Genomic DNA, 13,284 nt, shown 5'->3' on the forward strand with positions numbered 1-13,284 from the left:
TCCCCCTGGGGTTCATGGAATCACAGATTTATTTGGGTTGGAAAATCCCTCTGAGGCCACTGAGTGCAGTCAGTGATGCCAAGGCCACCACTGCCCATGTCCCCAGGTGCCACATCCACATGGCTTTGAAACCCCTGCAGGGATGGGGACTCCAGCACTGCCCTGGGCAGCTGTGCCAGGATGGACATCCTTTTAGGTGGGATCTTGGGAAGGAATTCCTGCCTGGGAGGGCAGGCAGGCCTTGGCACAGGGTGCCCAGAGCAGCTGGGGCTGCCCCTGGATCCCTGGCAGTGCCCAGGGCCGGGCTGGACACTGGGGCTGGAGCACCTGGGACAGTGGGAGGTGTCCCTGCCCATCATCACTGGGGTCGCTGGCTCCTCATGCCATTGTTACTGGGATCAGCAGTGTCCAGCTCCTCTTCCCATCACGTGTCCCCTGAAATTCCAGCACAATTTGGGACCTTTCTGTGCTGTTTAATCTGAGGCAAAACCTCACATTTATTTTTATATTTACTTTTATTTTTCTGCTCTGAGTTTCCTGGTGTCTGCAGGGACTTGGGAACTGTCCCAAGCAGGAGCAAAGCTGCTTTTTTTCCCAAGGGTCAAACTGTCCAGCCAAAAAATCCTTGGAATTTAAACAATTGGAGCCCTGTGCTGTTGGGAGGCAGGGGTGGCTCCAGGGCTTCCCACAAACTCTCTGAGAGTCCTGGGGGAGCAGCACGTGGGGCTGCTCCGAAGGCAGCTCGGGAAATCCACGGGAGCCCGTCCCGGGGGTCGGGTGGGATGTGCCCCTGCGGTCAGGGCTGATCTCCTTGGCAGCTTTTTGGGGAAAGAAGCGTTCCCAGGGTGTGCAGGGAGCTGGGCTTTGGAGCTCCTGGCCGTGCACAGTGTCCAGCAGCAAGTCCCAGCAGAAATATCTCATTTTAATGGATCGAGTTCCTCTGGGGACAGGCACAGGGTGTGGATAAAGCACCCTGGGAGCCTCTCCCTGCCTGCCCAGAGCTGCTCCTGCAGAGCCCCAGGAGCTGCCTGGTGGGGGCATTCCTGGCACAGCCCAGGGTCTCTGCTGGAACAGGGGCATCCAGGTGGGAATGGAGATTCCTGTAAATCCAGGGGCTCCCTGTGCTCCAGTGGGGCTCAGGGCCAATCCCACTCTCCTTTTTGGATCCTTCCTCAGCACTGGGTTTTAGGATTTTCCATGCCATGATCCCACAGGTCTGCTGGACTCGGTGTGGGATTTTCCATGTCCGGAGGCAGCTCTGGGGTGTTTTGGCACCTGCTGGGTTTGTCCAGGCCTCCAGACCAGCTCCACCTTTGCCAGCGTTCCAGGGCATCCAGCAGCTTCCAGGGCCTGCAGGGGCCCCAGGAGAGCTGCAGAGGGACTGGGGCCAAGGCCTGCAGGGACAGCACCCAGGGAATGGCTCCCACTGCCAGAGGGCAGGCATGGATGGCATCTTGGCAATGAGGAATTCCTGGCTGGGCTGGGATTGCCAGAGCAGCTGGGGCTGCCCCTGCATCCCTGGCAGTGCCCAAGGCCAGGCTGGGCACTGGGGCTGGAGCACCTGGGATGGTGGGAGGTGTCCCTGCCATGGCAGGGGTGGCACTGCAGGGGCTTTGAGGTCCCTTCCCACCCAACCATTCACGGATTCCCTGATTCCCTGATCCTGACCCAGCAGCTCTGTGTGCTCTGGGCTCCTCATTCCCACAATGCCAGGAGATCTCCGTGTGGGGCTGGGGGCAGTGAGGGGCAACTCCCACCTTGGGACAGTGACACCAGGACAGTGACACCAGGACAGTGACACCGTGTGCTCATCCCGGTGTTCTGCTGAGCCGACCTTCCCCTCTGCCCCATGGGAGCCGGCAAGAGGCCCCAGGATGGAGGGGCCCCGGGATGGAGGGGCCCTGGGATGGAAGAGCCCCTGGGATGGAAGAGCCCCTGGGATGGAGGGGCCCTGGGATGGAGGAGCCCCGGGATGGAGGGGCCCCGAATGTTGCTTTCCAAGGACACAGAATGTGGGAAGCAGCTCCTGGGGTGCTTTCTGCTCCTGTCCCTCCTGCTGCCATCCCAAGGATCTGCACAAAGCCCAGCTCCTGTCCCGTAGACTCTTCCCAGGGAGGACAGGAGGATCTGTGGGCGCTGTGAGCACGGGGAGTGGTGAGCAGCTGGGAGACTCAGGTGGGATCCACCCTGGGCTCCTGAGGGAGCTGGGGCAGGACTCCTGAGCTCGCCAGGCCCTGGTGCCATGGTTCTGTCCCGGGGTTTGCAGAATTCCCGTGTCCTCAGCGTGCCTCCAGCCCCGGGAGGAGCTGAGCTGGAAGGAGCTGTCCTGCACCCAGGGAATTTTCCACAGCTCCTCAGCAGCCAACTAACTGCAGCCCTGAGGAAATCAAGAAAATCCCCCGAGGCTCGGGAAGCCGGGGGAGTCTGGAATTACCCCGGCCCTGGGAGGGGCTTTGGGCAGTGCCAGGGGCTGGTGCAGTGAGATGGCACAGCCGGGCCGTGTCTGTGCCAGGGGAGTGGTGCCACCTCCTGGAGCCACTCCAGAGCCCGTGTCCCACGTGTCCCCTTTCCTTCTGGGCTCTGTGTGGTGCTGGCATGGGGTGTCTGGCCCACGGTGCCATGGGGTCAGTGCAGAGTTTGGGGTCTGTGTGCCATGGGGGCAGTGCAGAGTTTGGGGTCTGTGTGCCCTGGGGGCAGTGCAGAGTTTGGGGTCCGTGTGCCATGGGGCAGTGCAGAGTTTGGGGTCTGTTTGCTGTGGGGTCAGTGCAGAGTTTGGGGTCTGTGTGCCCTGGGGGGCAGTGCAGAGTTTGGGGTCCGTGTGCCATGGGGTCAGTGCAGAGTTTGGGGTCTGTGTGCCATGGAGCAGTGCAGAGTTTGGGGTCTGTGTGCCATGGGGGCAGTGCAGAGTTTGGGGTCCGTGTGCCATGGGGCAGTGCAGAGTTTGGGGTCCGTGTGCCATGGGGGCAGTGCAGAGTTTGGGGTCTGTGTGCCCTGGGGGCAGTGCAGAGTTTGGGGTCCGTGTGCCATGGGGCAGTGCAGAGTTTGGGGTCTCTGTGCCCTGGGGGAACCTTCCCCAGGAGCTGGGGGCTCCTGCCTGGCTGGGCTGTCCCATCACGACCCCTCCCAGTCTGGGGTTCTCCAGGCAGATCCTGCTGTCCCTGCAGGCAGGAGGGGATGTTGCTGGCCCTGCTTCCCCAGCAGGGGGGATTTGGGGATTCCCAGAGCTGGCCCAGCGGGGTTGGGATTCCAGGAGCCCGAGGGCTCTGCCCGGTGTTCTCCCAGCTCCCGGCCCCTGGAGCTGCCCTTCCCTGCAGGCTCGGTGGGTGATGTGGGCCGGGGCTCAGGGCTGGATCCCGCGGCGGGGGTGAGGGTGGCAGCCCCTGATTTGCGCTGTCTGACCCGCCTGTCCTCCCCTGTCCTGAGCCCAGCCTGTCCTGAGCCCAGCCTGTCCTTTGCCCGCCCTGTCCTGAGCCCGGCCTGTCCTGAGCCCAGCCTGTCCCTCCCGCAGTTCTGCCAGCCCAGCGGGTGGCAGCTCTTCCCCGAGAGGAACCCCCCCACCTTCTTCGTGGCCGTGCTCACCGACATCAACTCGGAGCGGCACTACTGCGCCTGCTTCACCTTCTGGGAGGCCGTGGAGAGTCCGCAGGTACCGCCATGTGGGGACACACGGGGAACATGGGGACACACACGGGGACACGGGGACACACACAGGGACACGGACACAGGGGGACACATGGGAACATGGGGAACACATGGGAACATGGGGTACACATGGGAACACAGGGACACGGGGACGGGGGCTGGCGGCGCTGACGGGGAAGCACCCGGCTGCCTTTGGCACTGGCCAGGGGTTCCTGCCTTCCCTGTGCCACAGGAATCCATGGGTGGGTGGGAAGGGTGGCCAGCAGCACTGACAAGGAGGCACCCAGCTGCTTTTAGCAGGGGGTTCCTGCCTTCCCTGTGCCACAGGAATCCATGGGTGGATGGATGGGAAGGGTGACCAGCAATGCTGGTGGAGAAGCATTCAGTTGGATTTAGCTCTGGCCGGTAGTTCGTGCCTTCCCTGTGTCAGAGGAATTTGTAGATGGATGGGAAGGCTGGTCAGCAGTGCTGGTGGAAAAGCACCCAGCTGCTTTTGGCTCTGGCCAGGGGTTCCTGCCTTCCCTGTGCCACAGGAATCCATGGTCAAGCTGGTCAGCAGTGCTGGTGGAAAAGCACCCAGCTGCTTTTGGCTCTAGCTGGGGGTTCCTGCCTTCCGTGTGCCACAGGAATCGGGACCCTGGCACTAGGAGCTTGGGGCAGGGAAGAGCATCCCTTAACCCCCAGCCCGGGCTGGTTTGTATCTCCGCAGCCCCAGAGCCATGCCAGGAACGGTGAGGGTGAGGAGGAGGAGGAGGGCCTCGTCCCTGGTGCAGCCTGCCCAGCTGTTTGCTCCCAAGAGCCTGGTGCTGGTGTCGCGGCTGGACCACGCCGAGGTGTTCCGGGTGAGTCAGGAGCAGGGGTGCTGCTCAGGGGAGGGGGCAGCTGTGCTGGGAAAGGCTCCCTGCCCGTGGGAGTGGGAACACGCTGGCACAGCCCCTGGGAGCCTGGCTCCATCCTGCCCTGCCCTTGGCACCCCGGGCTGTGGGGCTGCAGCTGCTGCTGCTGATCCCGGACGGCTGCGGGACACGGAGCAGCTGCCGGCCCCAACCCTGGGAACCCTGAGGAACAGCCTGTTCCTGGGAGCACTGGCTGTGCCAGCTCTGCTGGCTCCAGAGGTGCTGCATTGTGTGCCTGGGGAGGCCTTGGCAGGGCTGGGTACGGATTGTATCTGTAGGGATGGGCTGGGAGTGTCCAGCCTGGAGAAGGGAAGGCTCCAGGGAGAGCTCAGAGCCCCTGGCAGGGCCTGCAGGGGCTCCAGGAGAGCTGCAGAGGGACTGGGGCCAAGGCCTGCAGGGACAGCACCCAGGGAATGGCTCCCACTGCCAGAGGGCAGGCATGGATGGCATCTTGGCAATGAGGAATTCCTGGCTGGGCTGGGATTGCCAGAGCAGCTGGGGCTGCCCCTGCATCCCTGGCAGTGCCCAAGGCCAGGCTGGAGCAGCCTGGGACAGTGGGAGGTGTCCCTGCCTTGTGTGGAGTGGGAATTCTCTGAAATACAGGATCTGTTTTCCCAAGCCTGGGACTGCAGAGTGGGGTCCTGCCAGGCGCAAGCTGGGGCACCTCCAGGGGACAGGGTCCCCTCACTTGTTCCCAAAGACAGAGGTGTCCTGCCAGCTGCTCTCCTGGGACAGAAACAGTTCCCAGTTCCTCATTCCAGTGCCCAGGAATCTGAACTTCATCTTCCCTCGTTATTCCAGTGGGCAGGGATTTATCCTGCTCTTCCCTCATTATTCCATTGTGCCAGAGTCTGCCTGCCCCTGCTCTCCAAATCCCAGTATTTGTGTTTTCCCTTTTTCTCAGTGGTTGGAAACCAGCATCCCAAGGGTGCCTGGAACACAAATTCCTCGAATCCCTTGTTCCCAGCTTGTCCTGGGGGCTGCCCTGTGCTGGTGCCCCCAGATCTGAGACTGCTGTTGCTTCCCAGTTGGAATAGGGTGTTTTGGTGGGAAGGGACCCACAGTGACCACCCAGGGCTCACCAGAGTCCAGGTGTGCTGTCAAAGGCATTGCCCAAATTTTGGGCATCTCAGCCAGCTCTTGCTGGGGAAGGATCTCCTGCCATGCCTTCCCTGGGGTTTGTGTGGGACTGAGGGTGCAGGGAGGCTGGGCCAGCCCAGCTGCCCTGGTCACCTCTCTCCTGGAGCTTTGGAAAGCCCCTCAGTGCTGCTCCCATGGAGCTCTGGCCTTGGGGACACATCTCCTGCTCTGGTGGGGTCGGTGCAGGGATGGGAACCTGCCCCTGGCTGGAATATCCCATCCCTGTGGATGAGGGAGACCCGGAGCTGGCATTGCCAGGGTGTGTTTGTGGCTGAGGACAAGCCCTGGGGTGTCCCCAGCTGCCTGCACTGCTCATCCCTGCTCTGCTCCCCTCTCCAGAACAGCCTGGGGCTGATCTACACCATCTACGTGGACGGGCTGAGCGTGTCCCTGGAGAACGTCATCGGGAACCTGCTGACCTGCACCATCCCCATCACGGGGGGAGCACAGGTGGGTCCTGGGGTCCTGCTGCCCTCCCTGACCTCGCTCTGTCCCCTCAGAGCCCAGCCCTGCTCCCCATGCTGGCGTGGGCCCCGTGGGCAGGGCCTGGTTCCGTGCCCTGCTGCCTTCCCGAGTGCTTCCGAGCACAAATCCCACTCACATCCTCAATTAGCCAAGGGGCTCGGGCTGCAGCTTCTGTCCTGGCTCCTGCTGCCTTGGGAGGGAGCACCAGGGGCTTGACGTAGGTGCTGCTCAATCCATGCAAGCATTCCCTGGCCCATGGGCACTCCTGGGGTCTGGCTCTGTGCTCACCCCCGGTGGGGTCCCCCTGTGGAGAGAGAGCTGCTCCAGAGCCAAGTGGTCACGGGCCATCTGTGAGAGCAGGGCTGGGACAGCTGTGGGGACACGGGCCAGCAGGGCCACGACAGAGCCTGGAGCTCTCCTCGGGGCACTGGCCTGGTGCTGTGCCGTGTCTGTGCCAGGTGCTGTGCCCATGGCTGTGCCAGGTCCTGTGTCTGCACCGGCTCCTGTGCCTGTGCTGGGGGCCTGAGGAGCAGCAGCTTGTCGTGCAGCTGAGGCCACCAACCCCCCTGCTGTCCCCTCAGAGCCATGTGTCCCTCCAGCCTGCCCTGCTCTGGGCCAGCTGGGCTCAGCACATGGAGCTGGGAGGCTCCCTGGGGGTGGAAGAGAGGGAGAGCCCAGCTGGAGCCCCTGGCAGGAGGTTGGGGACAGCAGTTTGTGCCCTGGAGCTCTCGTGCCCTGCTGGCCCCTGGGATGTCCCTGTGGATGTGTGCTTGTGTCCCCATGTGCCTTCCCTCAGCTGAGCTCCCCTTCCCCCAGCACAGAGGGCCAGGAATGATCCCACAGCCCGGGTGATCCAGTGGGGGAGCCTTGGCCAGCCTGGGACAGCAGCATGGGGCACTGGGACAGCACGGGACAGCAGCATGGGGCACTGGGACAGCACCATGGGACAGCACCATGGGGCACTGGGACAGCAGCACAGGATACTGGGAGAGCGCCATGGGGCACTGGGACACAGCACGGGGCACAGGATACTGGGAGACAGCCATGGGGCACTGGGACACAGCACGGGGCACTGGGACAGCAGCACAGGGCACTGGGACAGCACTGCAGGGCACTGGGACAGCAGCACAGGCCCCCGTGCCTCCACAGGGGTTCCCTCCCCGCGGTGCCCTGACCCCGAGGGGGCTGTCCCTGATCCCATATCACAGCAGGATTTGGGGCAGGTGCTGCCACACACTCCGGGCTCCCTCTGGCACCCAGAGCCATGCGGGTCCCGGGAGAAGCAGCAGTGCTGCTGGGATTTGTGGAGGGAGGTGGAGCCAGGCCTGTCCCAGTGCTCTGGGGCAGAGTGAGGTGCTGCCGATGCCCGAGGTGCTGCCCATGCCCGAGGTGCTGCCCGTGCCCAGGCTGTGCCAGGGTTTGCAGTCCCTTCCCGTGGGATCTGCCCGGATCCGGCTCCTCCCAGTGGCACCAGGAGCGGCTACCGCAGCAGGACGGCTTCTCCTGCCACCATGGCTCGCTGAGCTTGGCACAGATCCGTGCCCCCAGCTGGGGCAGGGTGGCTCTGCGCCCTGGGAACAGGGACTGTGTGACAGGGGGGACAGTTTGGTGGTGGCACTTCCCTTCCCGTGGTTTTCCTGCTCTCCTGCCGTGTCCAGCGCTCCTTCCCGTAGGCATTGCTTTCACTCTGTGTCTGTGTCTGTGGGCTCCTGTCCCATTGTCCCTGCTGGTGTCCCTCTCTGTGTCTGTGGGCTCCTGTCCCCTTGTCCCTGCTGGTGTCCCTGTCTGTGGGCTCCTGTCCCATTGTCCCTGCTGGTGTCCCTGTCTGTGGGCTCCTCTCCTGTCCCCTTGTCCCTGCTGGTGTCTCTCTCTGTGTCTGTGGACTCCGCTCCTGTCCCATTGTCCCTGCTGGTGTCCCTGTCTGTGGGCTCCTGTCCCATTGTCCCTGCTGGTGTCCCTGTCCCCGCTGTGCCTGTCTGTGTGTCCTAACTGACTGTGCTCTCTGTCTGTCCCACCTCAGCCTGACGTGGAGGACGAAGCCGTGGTACGAACTCCTTTTCTTTCCCATCTTCTTTTCCCCACCTTTTCTCTCCCGGCTCTGGGTCTGTCCCCTCGTTAGCAGCCTCTCTGTTAATTGCTGTGACCCAGCCCCAGGTCCCGGTGGTACTGTCGGGTTTGTGTCCCTGTGTGTCGCACCCGAGGGCAGCCAGGGTGTCCCTGGGCTCCGGGAAGGGGCTGAATTCCAGGCTCACCTCTCTGGGTGCCCTGCTGGGGTTGTGGCAGCCCAGCTCAGGGCTCTGGCTCTGCTCAGCCCTGCATTTTGGGGCTGTTCTGCCAGGAGGTGGCTGCAGTGGGAACGCTGCTCCTGCAGGAGCATTCTCCCTGGAGAGGAGTGGAAAGAGGAGCAGAGGGGCCTGGAGACAGCCTGGGGATACTTGAGTGTCCCTGTGTCCCTGGGAATGAGCTCAGGGCTGGGAATATTCACTGGTACCAGGGAAGAAGCACCCATCCTGTGCCCGGGATGTCCATCCCTTCCCCCAGGATATTCCTCAGGATACTCCTCAGGATATTCCTTCCACTGGAGAGGCTGCAGAGCCGGGGCTGCTCCTGGGCACAGCCAGGCTGGGACAGAGGAGCTGCTCCCTTGGCTCCGAGGGCCTGGGAGAGGCTTGAATTCCCCTTGAGTCCTGGGGAGCTTTTGAATCCTGGGGAGCCCTCGTGTCCTGGAGAGCTTTTGAATCCTGGGGAGCCCTCGTGTCCTGGTGATCCCTCAGATCCTGGGGACCACTGGGGAGCCCTTGTGGCCTGGAGACTCCTTGAGTTCTGGGGAGCCCTCATGTCCTGGAGAGCCCTCGTGTCCCATCTGCAGGTGGATCTCGGGGCTGTTGGGACATTGTTGGCACTGCCTGGGGATGTTGCAGGAGGTGCCCTCCTTTCCCTCAGCCCAGGGACCCAGTCAGGCACCCAGTGGGTGCTGTAGCAGCATCTTCTCTCTTGCCCTTTTCCTTTTCCTCTTTCCCTTTCTCTTTCCCTTTCCCTCTTCCCACAGCAGACGGGGGTTGTGCTGGGGCAGGGTGGCCCTGCCCCTGTGCCCAGGGAGGTCTGGCTGCCCCTGCCCTGGCCCTGTCCCTCTCTGGGTGGCCCTGGTGACCAGGTGTGTGTTTCCTTGCAGAGGACGATCTCTCTGGGAGCAGGGGACAGGCAGGTGATCCAGACCCCCATCAATGACTCGCTGCCCGTCAGCAGCTGCAGCGTGGCCCTGCTCTTCCGCCAGCTCGGTGAGACGTGTCCCCACCCTGGTGGCACCCCGTGGCACCTCTGTGGGTCACCTTGGGTCACTCCGGGTCACCCTGTGGGTCACTCCTGGGGTCACTCCCTGCGGGTCACCTCCCTGCGGGTCACCTTCCTGCGGGTCACCTTCCTGTGGGTCACCTTCCTGTGGGTCACCTCCCTGCGGGTCACCTCCCTGCGGGTCACTCCCTCCGGGTCACCTCCCTGCGGGTCACCTCCCTGCGGTCACCTCTCTATGGGTCGCCTCCCCGCTGTGGCTCCGAGCTCTGGCCCCGCTCAGCCTCCCTGGCCCTGCTGTGCCATCCCTTTTCCAGGAGGGTGGGACAGGGGCTGGGGTCTGGAGGAGCAGCCTGGGGCTGCCACTGGCCTTGTGCCCCCCAGGAAAGGCCACCCCGTGCCCCCAGGGAAGGCCACCAGCCCCCAGGAGGGACGGAGCTGTCCGGGAAGGGGGAGCACACCTGGCAGTGACCCGAACCACGAGTGGCTCTCTGGGGGATGCTGAGCTCCTCTCCTGGCAGGATGCAGGGATGGGGAGTGGGGGGAATCAGGGGTCTCTGAGGGGTGTCAGAGGGACCCCTCCCCAATTCCTGAGCCCCTGCTGTGCCCTGCCCAGGCATCACCAACGTGCTGTTCCTGTTCTGCGCGGCGCTGACCGAGCACAAGATCCTGTTCCTCTCCAGCAGCTACCAGAGGCTGACGGACGCCTGCCGGGCCCTCCTGGCTCTCATGTTCCCCCTGAAGTACAGGTGAGGGTCCCTGCGCCTCCAGCTGTGCCAGCTGTGCCCCTGTCCCACCCTCAGTGCCTCCTGGGCTCTGGGGAATAACTGGGAATCTCCCAGCCCTGCCTCCCTGTTCTCGCAGGCAAAACGGGCTCTGGCACTGGAGGCAGTGCTGGGAAATGTTCTGTCCTCCCTGCTGAGCAGGGACAGGACCCAGGGAACGGCTGGAGCTGTGCCAGGGCAGGGATAGCATGGCCATCAGGAAGGGCTCTATTCCAGAGGGTGCTGGGCACTGCCCAGGCTCCCCAGGGAACGGGCACAGCCCCAGAGCTCCAGGAGCGTTTGCACAGCGCTGCCAGGGATGCACAGGCTGGGATTGCTGGGGTGTCTGTGCAGGGCCAGGAGCTGGATCTGTGATCCCTGTGGGCCCTTCCCACTCAGGAGATTCCACGGTTCCATGAGCAGGAGTGAGGTGTTCCCAGCAGTGGCTGTGCTGGTGGTGGCCATGCCCCCGTGGTGACTCCTGTGGGATGGCTGGAACCCTGCTCACCCCAGGAGCTGGGAATGTCCCACGGGGAGTGGGAACACAGCCCTGACAGCCCCGGGGCTCCTGGCAGCTCTGCCAGGGCCAGGCTGGGACAGATGGACTGGGGTTCCTGGCCAGCTCCTGTCTCCAGGCTGGCCTGGCCTCCCCAGGCTGCAGAGAGGCTGTTGGTGTCCCAGAGGAACCTTCCTTTTCACAGAGTTACGGAATCCCTGAGCTTGAAAAAGCCCTCCAGGGTCACAAAATCCAAGGTGTTCCCAATCCCCTCCTTGTTCCCAGCCCAGAGCCCTGAGTGGCCTCCAGGAATTCCTTGGACACCTCCAGGGGTGGGGACTCCAGACCTGGGCAGCCCCTGCCAAGGCCTGACCCCCTTTCCATGGGGAATTTTTCCTGAAGTTTTTCTTTTGGAGTGAATGGCTCTGCTGGATACCCTTTCCTTGGTCACACTCTGACAACCCCAAGACCAGACAGGGATCATATCATGGAATCATGAAATCCCAGCATAATTTGGATTGGAGGGGACCTCAGAGCCCCTGCAGTGCCAGCCCTGCCATGGCAGGGACACCTCCCACTGTCCCAGGCTGCTCCAGCCCCAGTGCCCAGCCTGGCCCTGGGCACTGCCAGGGATGCAGGGGCAGCCCCAGCTGCTCTGGCAATCCCAGCCCAGCCAGGAATTCCTCATTGCCAAGATCCCATCCATGCCTGCCCTCTGGCAGTGGGAGCCATTCCCTGCAGGCCTTGGCCCCGGTCCCTCCCAGGGCATTCACAGGGATGGGGCAGCCACAGCCTTTGGGAGCTGTGTGGTGCCCGAGGGGCTGCGGGTGCCAGGGCGCCCTGGACACAGCTCCAGAGCCAGGATGGTGTCTGGCTGTGCCAGGACAGGGCTGGGCTGTGGGGCAGGGCTGGCCTGGCTGCAGTGGGGCTGTGTTTGGGGCTGCTTTTGAGGCTGTTTCTGGTTGCAGTTTCACCTACGTGCCCATCCTGCCCGCCCAGCTCCTGGAGGTGCTCAGCACCCCCACCCCCTTCATCATCGGCGTCCACTCCATCTTCCAGTCGGAGACCCAGGAGCTGGTGAGAGGCCACGTTCCCCGGCCTGGTGCCAGGGGCTGGGGATGGGCAGCGTGGGTGTCACAGCTCGGGTGACAGCTCAGTCTGTCCTCAGCGTGCCCAGGGCCACGGGCTCCGTGTGCTCTGCCCGGGATGCATCCAGGTGTCCCACAGGAGCCAGGGGGGTGGCTGGGTCACATGGGAATGGCTGGGTCCCTCTCCTGCCAGGTGTCCCTCTGTCCCCGCAGTGTGAGATCCCAGTGTGTCCTTGGATTTGGGGACAGGATGGGACACAGGGACCGCGGAGTGCTCAGGGAAGGTGGGGAGGAGCCAGAGCCCATTCCCAGCCCTTTCCTGAGCCAGCTCCCCTGGATAGCTCCCCATCAGCTGTGGGGTTGGGATGTGGGGTTGGGAGGTGGGGCTGTGTCCCACTGCTGTCCCCTCCCAGCTGGACGTGGTGATCGCAGACCTGGACGGCGGCACGGTGAACGTCCCGGAGTGCGTGCACATCTCCCTGCTCCCCGAGCCCCTGCTGCAGCAGACACGGGAAGCCCTGTCCATGGTGAGTGCCACGGCACCCCTGGGGTGCCAGCAGCACCCCTGGCAATGACACACGTGGCCAGGGAGCTGGGAATGGAGCTGGGGCTCCTCTGTGAGCAGGATTCCTGCCTTGGGGTCCTGCCCATGCCTTGGGATCCTGCCCATGCCTTGGGGTCCTGCCCATGCCTTTGGGGTCCTGTCAGTGCCTTTGGGTCCTACCCATGCCTTGGGGTCCTGCCCATGCCTTGGGGTCCTGTCCAGCCCTTGGGGTCCTGACCCTGCCTTGGGGTCCTGTCCATGCCTTTGGGGTCCTGTCCATGCCTTTGGGGTCCTGCCCATGCCTTTGGGGTCCTGTCAATGCCTTTGGGTCCTACCCATGCCTTGGGGTCCTGTCCATGCCTTTGGAGTCCTGTCCCCGCCTTGGGGTCCTGTCCATGCCTTTGGGGTCCTGCCCATGCCTTGGGCTCCTGTCCATGCCTTGGGATCCTGCCCATGCCTTTGGGGTCCTGCCCATGCCTTTGGGGTCCTGTCCATGCCTTGGGGTCCTGCCCATGCCTTTGGGGTCCTGTCCATACCTTTGGGGTCCTGTCCACGCCCTTGGGGTCCTGCCCATGCCTTTGGGGTCCTGTCCGCACCTTTGGGGTCCTGTCCCTTTGGGGCCCTCTTTGGAGTCCTGCCCGTGCCTTTGGGGTCCTGTCCCTGCCTTGGGGTCCTGTCACAGGGACCATTCCTGATGCAATGGCCTCTGGCCAGCACCCTGGGAATGACACACATTTCCATGGGAGCTGGGAGTGGAGCAGCAGGGGTTCCTCTGTGATTCCTGCCCTGGGGTGCCGCTGCCCCTGTCCCAGCGGCCATTCCCAGTCCAGTGCCCTCTGATGTCCTGCAGTGCCGGGGGGCTTCCTTTGGCAGAGGTTTCTGGGAATGTGGTGCTGGCTCCTGGCCCAGGACAGGAAGCAGCTGTGGCCTGGCTGCTCCTGTGTTCCCGAGGTGCTACTGG

At 63.6% G+C, this 13,284-nt stretch overlaps 1 protein-coding gene across 1 annotated transcript in view; it reads left to right on the forward strand.

Moving 5' to 3' along the window:
* The window catches only part of SBF1 (SET binding factor 1), a 64,391-nt gene that overhangs the window by 30,418 nt on the left and 20,689 nt on the right, over positions 1–13,284 (forward strand). The window contains 8 exon segments of the mRNA XM_030960157.1: positions 3,509–3,646; positions 4,352–4,393; positions 4,395–4,484; positions 6,018–6,128; positions 9,316–9,421; positions 10,048–10,180; positions 11,660–11,768; positions 12,193–12,306. Coding sequence (XP_030816017.1) covers positions 3,509–3,646; positions 4,352–4,393; positions 4,395–4,484; positions 6,018–6,128; positions 9,316–9,421; positions 10,048–10,180; positions 11,660–11,768; positions 12,193–12,306 — 843 coding nt within the window.

This window comes from Camarhynchus parvulus, chromosome 1A, assembly GCF_901933205.1.
Source record: "Camarhynchus parvulus chromosome 1A, STF_HiC, whole genome shotgun sequence".
Taxonomy (NCBI): Eukaryota; Metazoa; Chordata; class Aves; order Passeriformes; family Thraupidae; genus Camarhynchus; species Camarhynchus parvulus.